This window comes from Peromyscus maniculatus, chromosome 4, assembly GCF_049852395.1.
Source record: "Peromyscus maniculatus bairdii isolate BWxNUB_F1_BW_parent chromosome 4, HU_Pman_BW_mat_3.1, whole genome shotgun sequence".
In the NCBI taxonomy this organism is placed as follows: domain Eukaryota; kingdom Metazoa; phylum Chordata; class Mammalia; order Rodentia; family Cricetidae; genus Peromyscus; species Peromyscus maniculatus.
Genome location: NC_134855.1, coordinates 118,850,613 through 118,869,617, shown reverse-complemented (window position 1 = coordinate 118,869,617; position 19,005 = coordinate 118,850,613). Strand labels below are relative to the sequence as shown.

At 38.1% G+C, this 19,005-nt stretch overlaps 1 protein-coding gene across 5 annotated transcripts in view; it reads right to left on the bottom strand.

The window, feature by feature from the left end:
• Macrod2 (mono-ADP ribosylhydrolase 2) overlaps positions 1-19,005 on the bottom strand; it is a 1,982,629-nt gene that overhangs the window by 1,691,280 nt on the left and 272,344 nt on the right. The window contains exon 4 of one of the 5 annotated variants that reach the window (XM_076570747.1): positions 13,719-14,469. The exons of the other annotated variants lie outside the window; for them this stretch is intronic. Coding sequence (XP_076426862.1) covers positions 14,456-14,469 — 14 coding nt within the window. The 3' untranslated portion in view covers positions 13,719-14,455. Of the gene's footprint in view, positions 1-13,718; positions 14,470-19,005 lie in introns of those variants that run through there. 5 annotated transcript variants of the gene reach the window in all.

Here is a 19,005-nt window from a genome sequence, read left to right as displayed (position 1 = left end):
ATTACATAATGGACTTGTAATGTAACATTTCTTTACAGCTTCCTACTGAATTGTGAGCTATTACTTGTTTAAAAACCATACCACTTTTTGTTGCCATGATTTTTTTTTCAACAACAACAACAAACCAAAGTGCATTGTCCGCCCTTTGGCCAGTCTTGTATGTGCCTTGATCAAACGCTACATGTATTCAGCTTTGGAAACTCGACAAATTTTTCATACTTCCTTAAATATGAAAAATTATGGTCTTATTGCTGAATAAAACTTAAGAAAAACATACAAAATAATTGTGCTTGCTTTTGGGACTATGTTACTATCACTGAAAGTAGGAAATTGCCAGCACATTAGTCCTAAACACCTCCATGTATTTTTCTAGGCATAAAAATAAAAGTTGGGTACAAATAAAAGAAATAGCAGGATCTTGAGGTTGTGTATCATTTTTACTTCAAAGAGTCAGTGTTTTGTGGATAAATACATTTTTTTGTTCCATTATACATTCAGTAGATGAAGAACTCAAGAATGTTTCCAATGCCTGTTTCCTTTATGAGCACTGTTGACACTGTCTGGGCTGATACTTTTTAAAGGTGGTCTTGCAAAAGCTGATTTCTCTTTTACATATATATCCTTTTGAGAGAGTGAGTTGGCATCAAAAGATCTGAAATCTGTTATCCACCCTTTCATAGGTATATAGTCAAACCAAACAGCCTTGTGGCTCGCCTCTGTCCACACGCGTAGAGTGGGGTACTGGAACAAGCACGGGGTCATTGTGAGGTTCAGAGGAGCCAATGTGACGAGAGCGGCAAGATTCCTGCATTCGCTCCTGCTGTTCTGGTCAAGGAAATCTTCAGTATTCCCAAAGGTTTGCTAGATACCACTGCTCCCGGTTGATCTACAAACAACTCTGGAACCTTTATTCTTACTCGACATCTTCAAATTGTTACCCAACAATTTATCTTTTGACTTCCTGCTATAGAGGATGCTCATTTTCTATGAATGGCTGGAAAGTATATTTAACACTAAATATGGGGAACATTTTCTAAAGGAAGTTTGACTTAGCTTCTCAAAGTTTTGAAGGGTTCAACTACAGTTCTGCTGAAGTCAGAGAAAGAACTAGGTAGTTTATAAAGTCCCAATAAACCTATGGCTTATAAAAAGTGAAAAAATGGATTATATCAACTATTTTCCAATTAATAAAACTTAGATAAGCACAGAAAATTTTATGTACATTTTAGTACACTCTTTTTTGTTATTGTTGTTGTTTTTGAGACAGGGTTTCTCTGTGCAGTTTTGGTGCCTATTGTGGATCTTACTCTGTAGACCAGGGTGGCTCTGCTTCCCAACTGCTGGGATTAAAGGTGTGTGCCACCACCACCTGACAATATACCCCTTCTTATTATTTCATCTAAAATAAATCCAAACATGTTCTACATTAAAAAATGCACAGCACCAAGTAGTTAAAAGTTTATTATTTACTTAGCTTCAGCCTCCACTTTCAAAGGCAAGAGATTAACAAATTATGCATGCACTTCTAAAAGCCCTGTATGAAATGTCCACCCCGTTTTTTGCTAGTAAAACTAAGTTCTGAGTCAAGTACTAGTAAAATAATAGGAACAAAATAATTTCAATCGTGAATACATAGACTATATAGATCTAACAAGAACATAACTTAGCTAGAAAAAATTATAAAGAAAAAATCACTCCCTTGTCAAATATTTGACAAAAAAATCAGAAATTATTTTAGATGCAATAACTTATAACTGCATGAAATTACTGTACCAACTCTGGCTCCCCATTAAACACAACATTGCCTGTCAGCAGGCTGACTTATTAAAAGTATTCTCCTGGCTCAGGAAAACTAGTAAAAAACAATGCTCTCCTAACCACAGTTTCTGACTGAAGCACATTTTATGGCTTGATGCAGCAAGACAGTTCCATGAGGAATCCCTATAGATCTGTTGATGCTCTAAAGCTCCTTAGAGGGTGGGTGTTGAAGGAATCCATCTACTGCTGAATTATTTGAATAGGAGCTCATCTGTTGTTGAAAACGATAGTGATGTTCAATATTCCTTTCTCCTAAGCAAGATAGTAAATGCTTATTTAGCACCATCTTTAAATTGCAACTACTGTACCTTTTGGATGGAGATTTATGGTTCAATTAGAAAAAGAAAAGTAACTCATGTTTGACCACTTTAAGAATGTAAAAGTATTCTATAACCTAAAGCCTTTTATTGAGTAGCTTCTATATTATAAACAAAGACTGCTGTCAAGTGTGCTGCTTATAGATTAAAAGACACATAATGTAAAGGTTTATTATTTTTCAATATATAGAAAGAAAACAACTATATATTTTGAAGAGATCAGATAAGGCCTCTTGAAGAAGGTAAAACTAGGGCTCGGGATTGAAGGAATGTAACATGAAAGCAAGAAAAGTGTATGTTTGCCATGGAAAGTGATGAACAAAACCACAGAGATGAAACAGTCAAGAGCCCTGAACCTAGACATGGGTCAGAATCAAGTGGGAGTGATTTTATTAAGACAACCATGCCTCAGGGCAGACTGAGTGAATTAAGATCTCTCAGGTGAAGATGGGTGTGGGTGAGGACTGCAGTCACTGATTTAGGAGGTATTTGGAGAAAAGCTAACGGTGTAGAGAAAATACACTCTGAAGAAGGTCAACTGAAAGTCTGGATTTTGGTTGTTGCTTTCTGCTCATTAGGTGGTTAGTTTATTATGCCAGGCTTTGTGGGGTAGGTGTTGAATTCCAAGTTATGACATCTGCCCTGATGGTTTGGGGCCATGGTTTTTAAGCAAGCATGTAAAAAGTCAATGCACTTGAAGAACATTTGGTGGAAATAGAGGCTATTGTAGATGAGTAGCAAAAAACGAGGAGCAGACACATTGGTACAATAGTGCTGGAGCAGGGTGAAAACAGAGGTCTAATAAGAAAGACAACAGAGTACAATGCTGTAAAGGACAGACTGTTCAGCGCAAGTCAGTGAAATGTTGGCAAGACAGTTCGGGAAGATGAAAGACAATGTTGGTGATGAGAGTTTCAGGACTTTTGTGTGAATGGTTCATTATGCACAGCACAGATTTGTTTTCTGATTATTAATATTGTTCTCTTTAACCCTCAAGAGCAGCTCAGATGATCAATTAAAATCACCTTAAGTTCAAAGTATTTTTATGTTAGTGCTCTGGTAATATCTATAAGAAGAAAGACAGTAAGGTCAAGAGGCAAATGGTCAGCATTGGGAAAAGGAGCCTATTTAAAAGGAGGTTGCTATTAAAGTTTAGAGGGTAGATGAGACAGCCCACAGGAAGGCAGCAGAGATGCCAGAGACGGAACAAAAAAACATCTTTTCTGTAAGGATGGAAAAGAAAAGATAATTAAGCCAAAGAGTAAACAAAAGAAAAAAGGGAAGCTAGGAAAGTGGCAGTGACTAAGAATACTAATTTTGCAAGCACGAGCACCTGAGTTCAAATCTCTCGTGCCCATATAAAAAGCTTGGCATGGATGCAAGTGCCTGTAACTGAAGCCCTGGGACAGACTCGTAAATTCCAGATCCCAAGAGCTGGCTGGCTAGCCAGCCTAGTCAAAGTGACAAGCTTCTGCTTCGGTGAGAGGCCCTTTTTAAAGGACCAAGGCTGAGCAGTGATAGAGGAAGGCATCTGACACCTTCCTCTGGCCTCTACATCCCAGTGCACAGGGACAAGCACTTGCACATTCACTAGCATGAACAATACACATGTACAAACACAACTCACATACACACAGGAGAAAGAAAGAAGGGGAAAGAAAGAAGAAAGGTTACAGAGGAGAAATATAACCATGGAAAGAAAACATGAAGTCAAGGAACTAGAATTATTTTAAAGAGGATGTAAATAATGTAGCTGTGCCATTAGATATTAGAAGATAGAACCGAATATGGGAAAAGAGCCCGCCCCATCCCCCCCAGTACCAAAGCAATATTTGCAGAGTAAATAGCCCACAGGCTTCTAGCGTATTAAGTTAATGAGAGATGAAGAAAATAAAAACAATGATTAGGATAATGCTTCTAAATAGCTAGGAGTAAGGGTTTTGGTAGGTCAGTGGGAGGGCAAGGTGGATTTTTTTTTAAGGGAACCAAATGCCAGTAAAGAGATTTGTTGAGCTCAGGGAGAGGGGACAGAGATGTAGAGATCAGAATTTACAGTGAGGACAAGCAAATAGAAAAGAAAATTGATAAGTTCAAGAGATGGGACCCAAGTCATGAATGTGACTTAGATCAAGGTACAAGGTCGTGATGGAGAAACTGCAATCTGGGGAAGAGTCTAACAAGGACAAGTCAGTCACTCAGAGGAAGGTGAAACACGGGTATAATGTTGAGATCTGGATCCAATCTGAAGATGAGGATATGTCCCAAAGATAAAGAGAATGGAGAAGGTGATGGAATTAGGTAAGGCATGGACAACAAAAGAACGAACAATGACAAAAACAGACCATTCAAGATTCTGGAGAAATTCTTTCACATAAGCTGCCTACATTCGATACTCTTAACTCCAGCCCTCTAGTGTCATTACACAGTGGTAGTGAGAGATGTGGCAAATAACAGAGGAGGTGTTATCCTCAGGGAACAGATGTCAATTAGTCAAGGCTGCAGAAAGAATGTTAAAAAAAATTTCAGTCACCTGGGAAACTAGACCACCTCCCCCCCCCCCCCCCCCCGAAAAAAAGATAAGATTGACATAGAACCAGTGGAAGCAGGCAGGAGAAAGGCTAGACAAGGAAATGGGCATGAACCAAGAAGGAGAGCTGGGCTGGGCACAGTGTCTGCGGCTGGGGATCAGTTACAAAGGAGAAGTCAGCAGCGACTCCTAAGCAGCGTGTGCATTCCCAACAGACGACCCAAAGAAGAAAGTTGATCTTGCTCTGTTTTGTGAACATGAGAACAGAACTAAATCCAACTGTATTCCCAACCCCACACAGAAGTATTTCTGCCCACAAGAACTTTCCTGGGCTTTCCCCTAAGGATCATGGGACTCTGGCTGAAGGTATGTGCAAGTCACAGATGTGCGCCCATTCCTTACTTTTATATTACACAGGCACAATGAGGTTGGAAATAAACTTTAGTGTTGCCAGAAGAGTTTTCCTTTTTTTCTTTTCTTCTCTTTCTTTTCTTCTTCCTCCCCCACCCGCACTAGAGGCTTCAGAAGGAAGCAAGCAGCCACAGGGGTGTGGAAATAGGGGATAATAGGATTTTACAGCCTGATTGTGTGCACACACAAAAGCAGTACTTGGTTTTCTATGCCAGTTGGCTAGAGGGGAGGGAAGACTGTCTAGACAATTACTCCCCGAAGTAATTACCCTGTTGAATGTATACTGGAGCTTGGGCAATTTCGACACTGCAAAGCTGAAGCCAGTTCCCATCACTGATCAAAGTTCTCATTTATATATCCTTGAGCTGGGGATAAGTGTTAAAATATACATCCAGGGAAGTCTGGGTAACACAAAAGTCTAGCAAAGGTCTCTTATTAAAGTGTCTTTTTATAAATATTAGTGATATCTTACACATAGATTGGGCATAAGCATTGTTTGATTATGTTTCTGCTGATGATGACAGCACCTTTTGCTAAGAATTCTGTCAAATATATTTTAATGCCTTATACAATAAATCTACACATAATTTTTGTTCTTGTTTTTCAGATGAGCAAACTCTGGCTTTAAAAAAGTTCTAGAAATATGTCTTCATTCAACATTAATGGGGATGTACTAAGTACCTCCTCAATAACTATGTCTAGGGCTGGGTACACAAAAACAAAAAAAACAAAAAAAAAACAAAAAAAAATGTAGATCTTCTACTAGGGGAAAGGGCAGAAATTCATATATTAAGCAAACGCCTAATGCATATAAAGTGAAAGTGTATGGAAGGTGCTTTGGAAATCACTATTATGAGTGAATGTGACTGGAGAATCTATATTGTATACTTGAGGAAAAGCCTAAGACTTAAGAGGAGAGGGAAGGAGAAGAGGGGAGGGGAGGGGAAGGGGAGAGACAGAGAGACAGACAGACAGACAGACAGACAGACAGACAGCAGGTGAATGGGAGGTAAATAGTATTCTGAGCACAGAAAACCTTTTAAAAACTTCATGTGGAGCATGAGCTTAGAGTGTTTAATGACTGAAAAAATGTCAGAGAAGTTCACAGTAAGTAAAACAGGAGATCAGCAAAGAAGCCTGAGAAAAGAGATTGGGACCTCATGCTGGTGCAAATGAAATCCTCTGAGGATTTGACAAGACAGCACAAGGAAGAGGAAGAAAGGAAGAGAAAAGAATGGGAGGAAAAAGAGGGGAGGACCAGAAGGAATAGAGGGAGGTGAGGAAGGAAAAAGGAATGGGAGGTGAGAATGAGAACAGGAGATGAGGAATCTAGGTGGGAGAGGAGGAAGAAGAGAGGGGAGGCAAATAAAGGTGGGGGGAGGAAGAAGGAAGGAAAAATACATGCATGGTGGTGAACAGAGAGGTGGGAAAAGATGTTCAGTATATATTCTAGTTATAGTGGAATCCTTATTACACTTCCATAATTAGTAGGTAAGAGAATAAGGATTTGTCTGGTCCTAAATCTTGAGCTCCTGACTACTCTCTTAAATAAACATGAGTAGAGACATTGCAATACCTTTAAAAGGGAGTTTGAGTTAAGGGAGGAAATGCTGTTACTGTTACTTGAAGTCAGTTTGAGGATTGTATCTTGAAACATTTGGTGGGCTAAGGTAAACCTCTCTCATACTTCATAGATCTCAGAGTGACGACTTTAGTCACTTGGTCTGCGGCTACAAACTACCTCAGTGTTTCCAATCACACTTGCCTTCTTTTAACTCGGACTTGGGAAGCAGACCTTAATGTCTGCATTCCCTGCAACAAAGCTCTCACATAACAAGAGCAGTGTCATTATCTGAAGCTTCCCCCAGGCTTAGTGTTAAAAACCAGACATAGCAACTGTAAGAGCACTATTGCTGAAAACAAAAATGAAGAATGCCAATTATTCCATAATGTTTTTGAAATTTGAATTACTGAAATGCCTTATCCAGAGACTATTTTCTAGACATATATAGAGATAGGAAATATTAGAGACTGACATTTGCTTCACACCGTTACAACATGTCATAGAACCTCAAGCTAGAAGACATTTCACCAATGGTAGTAATATAAATCAACTACCAAATTTTTAAGATGTTTTTGTGGAAAGTATGGGAAAATGTATTTAAATTATAACTACTGGATTTTTGAAAGGTACATATTAGAAAAAAAGTATATAATCTATGGTTTACAGCATGTATCTAACTACTGAGCTAACTAGAAGTTCATAGTACTTACAACATGAGTTAAACGCTACCCTATTGTTATTTTCTAAAGGATGAATGAACTTCACACTTGGCCTAAGTCAACAGGTGGAAGAATGAAGGGGATGAATGAACTTAACTTGCCTAATAGTAACATCTGAGACAACTTTTAGGAAATTTCTTTTTAAAATGTAAACTATTCTATAGTTGCCACCAGAATTAATGAAGACCATTTACTAAATATCTCACATGCATTGCTTGCTTCATTCTTACTTCACAAAAGAAACTAAGTTCAATTGCATGATGTAACCTCCAATATCACATTCCATATACAGTAAAATTAAAATTTCCAGCAAACAAGTTGATTCTAAATGCAGGCATCCCAACTTGATGCTTCTTGTCTTTTTCCCCCTCTGCTGCTCTCTCCCTGGTAACATGCTGCATAAATTTACACTTATCCCAAGTGTGTACAACAACACACCTAGCATTCCAATAAGTCATATGAACACTTGATATTGGAGACGATGAGTAACAGCATTGTTTTGTCTAATTAGACAGACCTGAGTTCACATCCAGTTTCTGCCATTTACTTGGGATATGGCTTTGTGCACTTTGGCCAACCTCTCTAAGCCACAGTTTTAACTTCTAGGAAACTGGATAATAATCATGTCTCTCTAAGTGTTAGGAATAATTTATATACTTTAAGCAGAACATTTAACTCATTCTTGGATCGTAATAAGCGCTCAATGAATTTTATTCTACCTTTGATGATATAGGGATATTTCCCCGGGTCCAAACAGATATTGGAATATAGGGTGATAAAAAGGGAAAGTAGAGAAAAAAGACTAACAGACTACACTCTGTCCTGCCCCCACACCATCCAATGATTTTACAGAGTCAACTGCTAGCAGTGGCATCTGCCCCTCTCTTCCCCCAACACGGGCTTCTGCGCACTGTACAACTTCCGATAAAAGCATGAGTGGGAATGTCAAAAAGGAGAAGGAGTAATGATTTCTTTCTACAGATTCACTACTGGAAAACTTTTAGAATGGTAAAACAAACAAAACAAAAAACATTCTTTGCTTTTTGTGAAATCTGGGTATTTCTGTTGTTGCTAAGAAAAGAAAACCTATGTAGATGGCTACTTGTTAAACCAAAGCCACAGAGTTAATATGCCAGAGACAGTATTTCAGAGGAATTATCTCCTGCTGCTAGGATTAGTTTTATTGGGAGTGAAAGAATATTAACAGTCAGGTACATGTTTCACTGACTCTAGTCTTCGGTTTAAGTTCAACAGCAAACTGGTGTTCTCTTCCAGTTGTGAACCCCCATCAACATGTCCTTGGCATCAGGGTAGTGGTGGTGGTAAAGGATATAATCTCTTGTTTTATGCTCATGTTCATCTGTTGCTGGTCTAACCAGAAGACTTTAGTTAGCATTTTTCTCCAAAAATGAAAAAAGTTCCTCCAAACTGGGAATGTAGCTTAGTGTTTAGAGTGCTTGTCTAAGATGAGGCCCTGATCTATTTCAACCCTGAAAACAACGAATCTCTAGGAATGTTAACATTTTTTTTAAAGTTCAGGCCTAAGAAAGAAAACTAGGTTTCAACATTTATTAGAGTACAATAATCTTACCTAGGAGAAATGCATTAGTTCACAAGCACATTAAGCATTTTCACCTCTGCAGAGAAATTTTACATTCTCATCTCTAGTTTCTCCTTTCCTTAGAAGTCCCAGACCTAGAGGAAGCAGGAGGGCCAGTAAACCAACTAACCCTTCACCTGCATTTGGGGCCAAGTTGGAAGGAAATGGAGAGACAGTTCCAACTATGTTGCAAGTAAATATGTGAGAGTAAATTGATAAAGCATTTTTAAATTAAAGGAAAAAACTGTGACAAAGCATATGTAGAATATGTAATGCATGAACAAAACAAAGCATAACCTCTCACTAAAAGATCAGAAAATGCATACATATTCAACAACTATGCTACCCTTAAAGATAAAGAAATACAGGATGAAAAATTCTCCACAAGTATGTTAATCCTTTTCTTTCTCCCTTTCAGCTGGCCCATGGCAGATAACAGAGTGACCAATTTATTCCTTCAAAATATTTCTGGGACAATGAATTCTGTAGTCTATTTTAGATTGACTTGTAAAATTCAGTGTAGATAGTACAGTGTTTTAAAATAGATTTTAAATGTAGACACTACAGTATGACACAGCTGCCTTCCAGAAGATCCCTTTGCAGGACTGCTCATATTGTGTAAAACACAGGAGGACAGATATCAGAAAATGCACTGCCACTTACCAGCAGGACAAGTTGGAGAAACAACTTAACACTTACGAATCCACCTCTTTTCATCTTAGTGTATAATATTGGCAAATGAGTTAAAATTACACTAAGCACTTGGCATGGTCCCAACAACTGTGTGGTATATTGGTGGCTATATGCAACACATTGCAGAGATTCATTCTGCTGATTCTGAAAACTGATTTCTTAGGTTCAAATCCAGTATTTTTCACTTGTTAACTATTATCTATATTAATGTTAGTAAATATGTAAAACACATTAAGATAATGTTTTGAACATAGCAAATGCTCAAAATATTCATTTTGATGTCACTTTACTTGAGGTCTCATTACAAGGTGAACTTATTTACATCAGAGCAATTTTCTTTTCTGCTCCAATTGTTTGTTATTTGTTTGAGACAGTGTCTCACTATATTGCCCTGGCTGGCCTGGAAACACTGCTAAGTAAACTAGGCTGACCTCAAACTCAAAATTGATGGGTGATACCACTCTGTATGCTGTGAATGTGTTGCTCTGAATGGTTGATAAATAAAATGGTGATTGGCCAGTAGCAAGGCAGGAAGTATAGAAGGGATAAGCAGACAAGGAGAATTCTGGGAAGAGCAAGCTGAGTCAGGAGTCGCCAGCCAGACACAGAGGAAGCAAGATGTGAAGGCAGAACTGAGAAAAGGTATCAAGCCCCGTGGCTAAACATAAACAAGAATTGTGGGTTAATATAAGTGTAAGAGCGAGTCAGTAATAAGCTTGAGCTAATGGACATACAGTTCATAAATAATATAAGCCTCTGTGTGTTTACTTGGGTCCGAGTGTCTGCAGGACTGGCAGGTGAGAGAGATTTGTTCTGACCACAGGCCAGGCAGGACACAGGAAAATTCTCAGCTACATAAACTCACAGAGATCTGCCTACCTCTGTTACTTGTCTCCTGAATGTTGGTATTAAATATAGGAGCCACCACACCCAGCTGCTTCTGCTGTTTGTTTGTTTGTTGATACAGGGTCTCTCTATGGTGCTCTGGCTCTCCTGGAACTCAAATGTAGACCAAGCTGACCTGAAACTCACAGAGATCTCTTTGCCTCTGCCTCTGCCTCTGCCCCTGCCCCTGCCCCTGCCCCTGCCTCTGCCTCTGCCTCTAAAATTCTGGGATTAAAGATGGCCACCAGCATGCCCAGCCTTCTGCTTTTTTATTTTAGCAGCATTAGAAACAAATAAATATTATCAACTCAATACATCCATGAATCTTTTCTATACAGCAAAATTCCATAACAAATCATCAGGCTCTACATGTCACCTCATTGGTTTCAAGTTTCCTAGGCTTACCTGGTGATACAAATTATTCAGAGATTGTGACCTAGCAAGTCCTGGGTGGGGCCTTGATCTTTGTGCATATTCAGCTTCCCAGTGACTCCTGCAGGTAGGCAGGCTTAGAATTCCTCAGCAAGCTGAAGCTTTGTCCAACTAGAGATCCAGGGAAAACCTAGTGATCATATCCACCTAAAAGAATGGTTCTTATAGACATTTATGTTATGTATACAGGAATGTCAAAATGATTTTTTAGTCACAAATATGTTACTATTTCTCAGTCCAAATAACTGAGAGACAACTGAGCTTATGTTAAAATGTAAGTCATGTAACAGCATGTGAAAGTTAATTGAAGAACAATCTTCTTAGATATAAAAATCATGGGAAAGATGAGAGTGACCAGCAGAAGCATGAGCACCATTAGCAAAGGCACACATAATTATGTTACTAGGCCAGAGGACATCAGGGTATAGTGACAAGGGTGGCCAGGAATTTTGGTTCTTTGAAAGGTGTATTGTAGTTACTTATAATGCTACTGTCATGACTAAGTGGCTAAAAAATGTTTAAGAATATTCAAATAACAAATTGATTACAAAAATAATTAAAAGGGTACAACCATTCTTTTTTCTTTATCTTTTTGAACATTAGTATTGAAAAAGAAAACACAGTTTGTGTAAAATTATCACATATGTGAACTTGAATTTTTGAAAATAAAAGATAAAAAGAAACAAGATTCTGTTCTTTCACAACCCCAAATCTATACCCAAAACATACCCTATACATGAATAACCTATACTCCAAAACATATCCCATAAATGAACAACCCATATCCCAAAACATACCTCTTACATGAACAACTTATACCCTAAAACATACTCCTAAAACATGAACAAACTATATACATGAGACACCTAAAATCTAGCAGAACACACACACAAAAAGAAATTTGAGTGCAGTGAAACGAAAAACAGTATCCACTGAATGAAACATGCATACTAACTACAGCACAGCAAATGTACATTTTTTTTTCAGTATAGATAATTAGGAATTTCATGAGCTAGTGAATCAAGAAGTCTACCTGTTTTTGTTGACATATATCTTTGGATCTTAAGCTGTAATACATACATACATACATACATACATACATACATACATACATACATAGTACAGTGAAATCATTAGGTAAAACAAGGAAATAATTAGCCAGTCCTTGGCAATTTTTAGGTAGAGAGTTACTTGTAGCATGAATCTTAAAAGTTCTTTTTAATAAAATCAAAGCTGAGCCAGGTATTTGGGTGAAGCTGGAAGATCAGAGAAGCAGAACAAGCCACAGCTACCTCACCTTGCCAGATCCTCAGCTGGTCTTGTTTCCTCAGACTGGAAGCCTCTTAGTCTTCATCCAGAATGGGTCTCAGCTGAACTGCTGCTCAAAAGCCTGAATGCTTAACCAGGCCAAATGCTTAACAAGGCCAAATGCTTCTAGTTCCTGGTCCTCGCACCTTATATATCTTTCTGCCTTCTACCATCACTCCCTGGGATTAAAAGCTCGCTTTCTGGGATTAAAGGCATGAGTCACCATGCTTGGCTGTATCCTTGAACACATGGATTTCTGCCTAGCTCTGCCTCCCAAGTGCTGGGATTAAAGGTGTGTGCTATGACTGCCTATCCTCTATGTTTAATATTGTGGCTGTTCTGTCTCTGACCCCAGATAAGTTTATTAGGGTGCACAATATTTCTGGGAACACAATACCACCATAGTTACTAGCTGTATACATAAACTCTATTGGAATAAATAGAGTTTAATGAGTCATGATAGACACTCAACATTTCAGGTTCTTGGGCAAAAGTGCTAAATAAGTCATTTAATAGGTATTACCTAAAATATTGCCCAGAAAACAAGCACAAAGTATGAGCATTTTCATTTACCCACTGCCCCAAGTGTTAGAAAAATGAAGGGGCACTTGGAGCTAATATAACTATTCCTAACAGATTATTAGCACAGTAATAGGTTCACTTTTTTCAGTATATTTTTCTTACTTCAAAATTTTCCTAATAAAAATACTGTATTCATTTTATGACTAAGGAAATCATTCCTTTCTTTAAGGAAATTACTTGAGGCTTCATTTTTTTTTTAATAGTCCAGCAAGGCCACACAGAAACTTACCTTAAAGAAGCAACAACTATGGTCTCCATCAAAGAAAGTTTGTTTTAGATCCTCTTCATTTTGCTCAATAAAAAAAAAAATAATAATTCAAGAACAAAATAAGAGAATGGCTGAAGTTCCAAGTGCTACTTCTAAATGGAGGTCTTGAGAAAGATGCTATAGAAGAGTACTATGAGGAAAATAAGGGCACTGGCAGTTCAGGGGCAGTGCTGGCAGAATGCTAGTTCAAGGCTGACAAATGTAGAATGTGAGAAAGAGCCATTGGGTGGACACTGAGATGAGAGGCCGGACTTTTATTACTCATACCCTACCTTTTTCTTTCCTATTCTTTCTTTTCTTTTGGTTTTTTGTTTGTTTTTTTGTTTTTGTTTTGTTTTTTGTTTTTGTTTTAGGTACATTTCTACAAACCAAGACACAGGCTATTTCCAGTGATAACTCTATGGATTTAAAATGGGAAAACTCTACACACATATACACACACACATACATACATACATACACACACACAGACAGACAGACACACACACACACACACACACACACACACACACACCACAATTTGTAGAGATGTATGCAGCTTTCTGTATAGCCGTTTTTTTAGAGCAAATCTACAAGTGATTTGCTAAAGTGAACCTAACATTTATGAGATAGGGATAGTCATTTCTCTTTGAGACTTCTTTCATATTTTCTTGAGTACTATGATGATATGATCAGCATATCTTTCCTTATTTAATACTGTTACAGAATACAGAAGCCAAGCAACTCACCAAGTCTTGAAAACTAATGACTGTGTTACAGAATGGCATTTCTCAAAGTGAGTTCAATACAAAGTCAGAAGATGGAAACCATTTTAACCCCCAATGCCTTGATCTGTTTAAAATCTAGACTCCACTGCTCACCAAGTCTTCAGCTGATACACTCTAAAAAATTGATGCCGTAATTCGGCAATGCCTAATGACAGAGCTTACTGAGGCTCCCAAACTAATATCTGTTTACTTAGGGTTGACATGACACAGAGACAACTTAGACAGGCAGTAACACAAATGACATCACTATGTTCCAACCTAGAAGTTTTTATTACAGCCAGTTTTGCTCTGGGCAAGCTGCTGCAGCCATCACATTGTGCTAGTAGACAGGAATTTTCTCTGAGCACTATATAGCACTTGGACTGCTCCTCACAATACACAGAATGACTCCAATCACCATAGAGCTAGAAAAGCTACTTGGAACACAGTTTTTCTGTCTGATTTGTTGTGACTGTTTATCTTCCAGATGAATACTGTCAACTTCAGTGTGCAGAAAAATCACCCACCCTACTTTATCACCCAGTATAATCACTGTTCTTCCGTCATCAGTGTTGTTCTTTGAGATTATAACTGAATATCTACAAAAGAAAAAATTAGAAATGGATGAAAATGATGAAATAATATACCAAAATGAATAAAAAGAAACACCAGAAATAGAATGAAGACAAATCCCTGCTTTTTGTTTTTTAAAGAGTTTTTATGGTTGTTTTTTTGAGACAGGGTTTCTTTGTGTAGCCCAGGCTATTCTGGAACTGCTCTGTAGACCAGGCTGATGTCAAACTCACAGAATTTCGCCTGCCTCTGTCTCCTGAGTGCTGGAATTAAAGGTGTAGGCCACCATGCCAGGCTCCTGGGGTTTTATAGAGTCTTTTTGGTTGCTGTTTGGCTTGGGTTTTTATGTCCCAAACTTCAGAAACCACTGGTAATGCAAAAGGTTCTGAATACATGGTAAAACAGGGATACATGAAGTGCTTTCTGGAAGGTGGAAAGTCCTAGTTCTCATCCCACTTTACTATTTTATGAGATTTGGACACAGTTAAAGTTCATAGTTTGACAATCCTTATGCTAGACTTGTGTATAAGACATAATTTCTTGAGCCAGTGAATGATAGGATACTTACCAAAGTTTTATTTGAAAAATACCTGAATAAAGTTCATAACATCTAGAAAGGATTCATACACTCACATATGAGAAAAAGTAATGAGTGATTATCATATTCTAGATAGCAAATCTTGGGGAATACATAAATGAAAAATAATGTGATTTCAAAAAGCTAATGACTTCATAAAATGAAAAGAAAAAATGTTTCAAAAATTATATAATAGAGGGAAATACCCATGACTCTGGGGGAAAAAAGTATTAGCTGACAATCACCTTGAGAGTACAGGAGGATTTGAGATATGAAGGAAAAGATACCACGTGAGTAATCACAAATATAAGAACTTCATGTAGGTATGTACCCCAGCACAAGAGATGAAATGAATTCAAAGTCAGAGATGGAATCTAGGGAAACAATAGCAACTAGGAAGTAGGCAGAGAGAGAGGTCATTAAAAATAAGAGGGGGAGGAAGATGGGGATGAGGGTTGGGAGAAACAACCCCAGCAATTCCTCAAATGTTATGCTCCCTGGTCTCTAGTCTAGGCTCATGTTTCCCTATATGTATCTTGAGGGAGCTCCTTCTTCATAGGGGAAGACAAATTACCAATTAACACTGATGATTTACTACATTTTTAACTTTCTATCTATAAACTAATTTATTTTCTGAATCTCAAAACAGAATTAGGAGAGAGGGATGCCATAGATGTGAAGATAGAATGTGGTTGATATATATTGTGTACCCTAACAAACTTATCTGGGGGTCAGAGAACAGAACAGCTACTAAATTAGACATAGAGGCCAGACAGTGGTGGCATACATTTCTTTAATCCTATCACTTGGGAGGCAGAGATCCATCTGGATCTCTGTGAGTTCAAGGCCACACTTGGAACAGAGCCAGGTGTGGTGGCACACACCTATAATCCCAGCACTTGAGATCTCATGACTTTGCTTGGGAAGGGCACATGCTTTTAATCCCAGGAAGTAATGGCAGGAAGTAGAAAGATATATAAGGTGTGAGGACTGGGAACTAGAGGCTTTTAAGCAGTTCAGTTGAGATCCCTTCATGGTGAGGACTCAGAGGCTTTCAGTCTGAGAATTCCTGGAAACAGAATCAGCTGAGGAGTTGGCGAGGTGAGGTTGGCTGTGGCTTTTTCTGTTTCTTTGATCTTTCAGCTTTTACCCTATATCTGGTGTCACTTTTTTTAATTAATAAGACCTTTTAAGATTCATCTTACAACAAAAGATATTTTTTTATTATTCTGATATTCTTACTTGAGGAGACTTCATACTGGTCTCCATAGTGGTGGTATGAATTCATATTCTCACTAGTAGTTTATAAGGCTTCCCTTTCTCTCCCCTTCTTATAAGCATTTGTTGATTTTTTTTTTTTTTTACTATTTGTTTACTTATTAGACTATGAAGCACTGTCCGGTATGGAACTTGCTATGCAGACCAAGCTGGTCTTGAACTCACAGAGATCTACCAGTTTCTGCCTCCCAATTGCTGAGATCAAAGAGATGTGCCACCACATGTTGCTGTTTTCTTGATGATATCTATTCAGATTAGGTTAAATTGAAATCCCAATGTAGTTTTGATTTGGTAGCTGGTGTTGAACATTTTTTCCTGTAATTATTGGCCATTTGTACTTCCTTTAAGAATATCTATTTACTTCATCTGCCCATTTTTAATTGGATTACTTGTTCTTTTGGTGTTTTGTTGTCACTTGTGTATTATGCAGAATAAATATTTGTCAGATAGAGAGTTGGCAAACATTCTGTCCTGTTCTGTAGACCATCTTTACATTCTCAATTGTATCCTTTACTGGGAAGGAGGTTTTTTTTTAAATTTCACACTATCTACTTGTTAATTCATGTCATTATTTCCTGAGTTATGGGGTCCTTCTCCTATGACTACGTTTTGAATTGTTTTCTGTGTTTCCTTTAGCAGTTTTTGTGTTTGAAGTCTTACATTCATGTCCTTGATCCATTTTGAACTGACTTTTGTGCAGATTATACAATAACAATCTAAGTTTATTCATTTGCGTGTGTATATTCAGTTATGCCAGAACCATGTGTTGAAAAGGCTGCCTTTCAGAGGTTGTTTTATTGTACAGGATTCTTTTGGCTATCCTGGGTTTTTTGTTTTTCCATATGAAGTTGAGTATTATTCTTTTCAGGTCTGTGAAGCATTGTGTTGGTATTTTGATGGGGATTGCATTGAATCTGTAGATTGCTTTTGGTAAGATTGCCATTTTTACTATGTTAACCCTGCCTATCCATGAGCATGGGAGATCTTTCCATTTTCTGACATCTTCTTCAATTTCTTTTTTCAGGGACTTAAAGTTCTTGTCATATAGGTCCTTCACTTGCTTGGTTAGTGTTACCCCAAGGTATTTTATATCATTGTGGCTATTGTAAAGGGTGATGTATCTCTAGTTGCCTTCTCAGCTTCTTTGTCCATTGTATATAGAAGGGCTACTGATTTTTTTGAGTTGATCTTGTATCCTGCTAAGTTGCTGAAGGTGTTTATAAGCTTTATCAATTCCTGGGTGGAATCTTTGGGGTCACTCAAGTATACTATCATGTCATCTGCAAATAGGGAAAGCTTGACTTTCCAATTTGTATCCCCTTAATCTCCTTATGTTGTCTTATTGCCCTGGCTAGAATTTCAAGTACTATATTGAATAAGTATGGGGAGAGTGGACAGACAGCCTTGCCTCATTCCTGATTTTAGTGGAATTGCTTTGAGTTTCTCTCCATTTAATTTGATGTTGGCTGTTGGCTTGCTGTAAATTGCCTTTATTATGTTTAGGTATGTTCCCTGTATTCCTGATCGCTCCAAGACTTTTATCATGAAGGGGTGTTGGATTTTGTCAAATGCCTTTTCTGCATCTAGTGAGATGATCATGTGGTTTTTTTCTTTGAGTTTGTTTATTGATCTGTTCGGGAGGCATCTAGGCAGTGGTAGCAGGTCCTGGGCTCGTTGCATGAGTTAGCTGTTTGAAACCTGGGACTTATGCAGGGACGCTTGGCTCAATCTGGGAGAAGGGGACTGGACCTGCCTGGACTGAGTCTATCAGGTCGATCCCAGTCCTGGGAGGGGGGGGCCTTGATCTGGAGAAGGTGGGAATGGGGAGTGTGCTGGGGGGGAGGGGAGGGGGGGAGGGAGGGAGAGAACAAGGGAATCTGTGGCTATTATGTAGAACTGAATAGTATTGTAAAATAAATAAAAAAAATATGATTTAAAAAAAAAGAAAAGAAAAAAGAAAAGAAAAGAAAAGAAAAGGCTGCCTTTCTCCAATAGGTGATTGGCACCTTTTTCAAGAACCAGACACCTGTAGCTCTGTGGTTTAGACTAAGGTCTCACATTCTAGTCCACTGATCTGTATGTCTGTCTGTGTCAGTACCATAATGTTTTTGTTACTAAAATTGCTTAGACTATTCTTTACTGTAAGCATTGTAGGGGAAAAAATACCCAAAAAGGACAATTTAAGGCAAAAAGGGCTTATTTTGGCTCAGTATTCAAGAGTACAGTCCATCATGTCAGGGCAGTCATGGTGACCTAAGCAGGAAGCTGCTGGTCACATACTCTCAGTTAGGCAGCATGGAGCAATGAAAGCTTGCGTTCAGCTAGCTTCCTCTTTTTCATTCAGTCCTGAACCCCAGTCCATTGGATGGTACTGCATTCATTTAGGATAGGTCTTCCCACCTCATTAACATAATCCATATAATCTGTCACAGACCACAGACAGATTCCACAGTGGTGCTAAATCCCATTAACTGGCAGGTAAGAAACAGCTAGTAAGAATCTACTGTGTTTCCATTTTTAGAGGGCTTTTTTTTCTCTTTCTACACAGACTGATATTAGAATATTGATATAGACTGTCTTGAATCTGTGATTGTTTTAGTAGCATATATTTTGCAATATCAATTCAGCTTGTCCATGAATATGTAAACCATTCATTTATCTGGTTAGTTAAAATTTCTTTCTTCAGTGTTCTATAGTTTTTATTGTA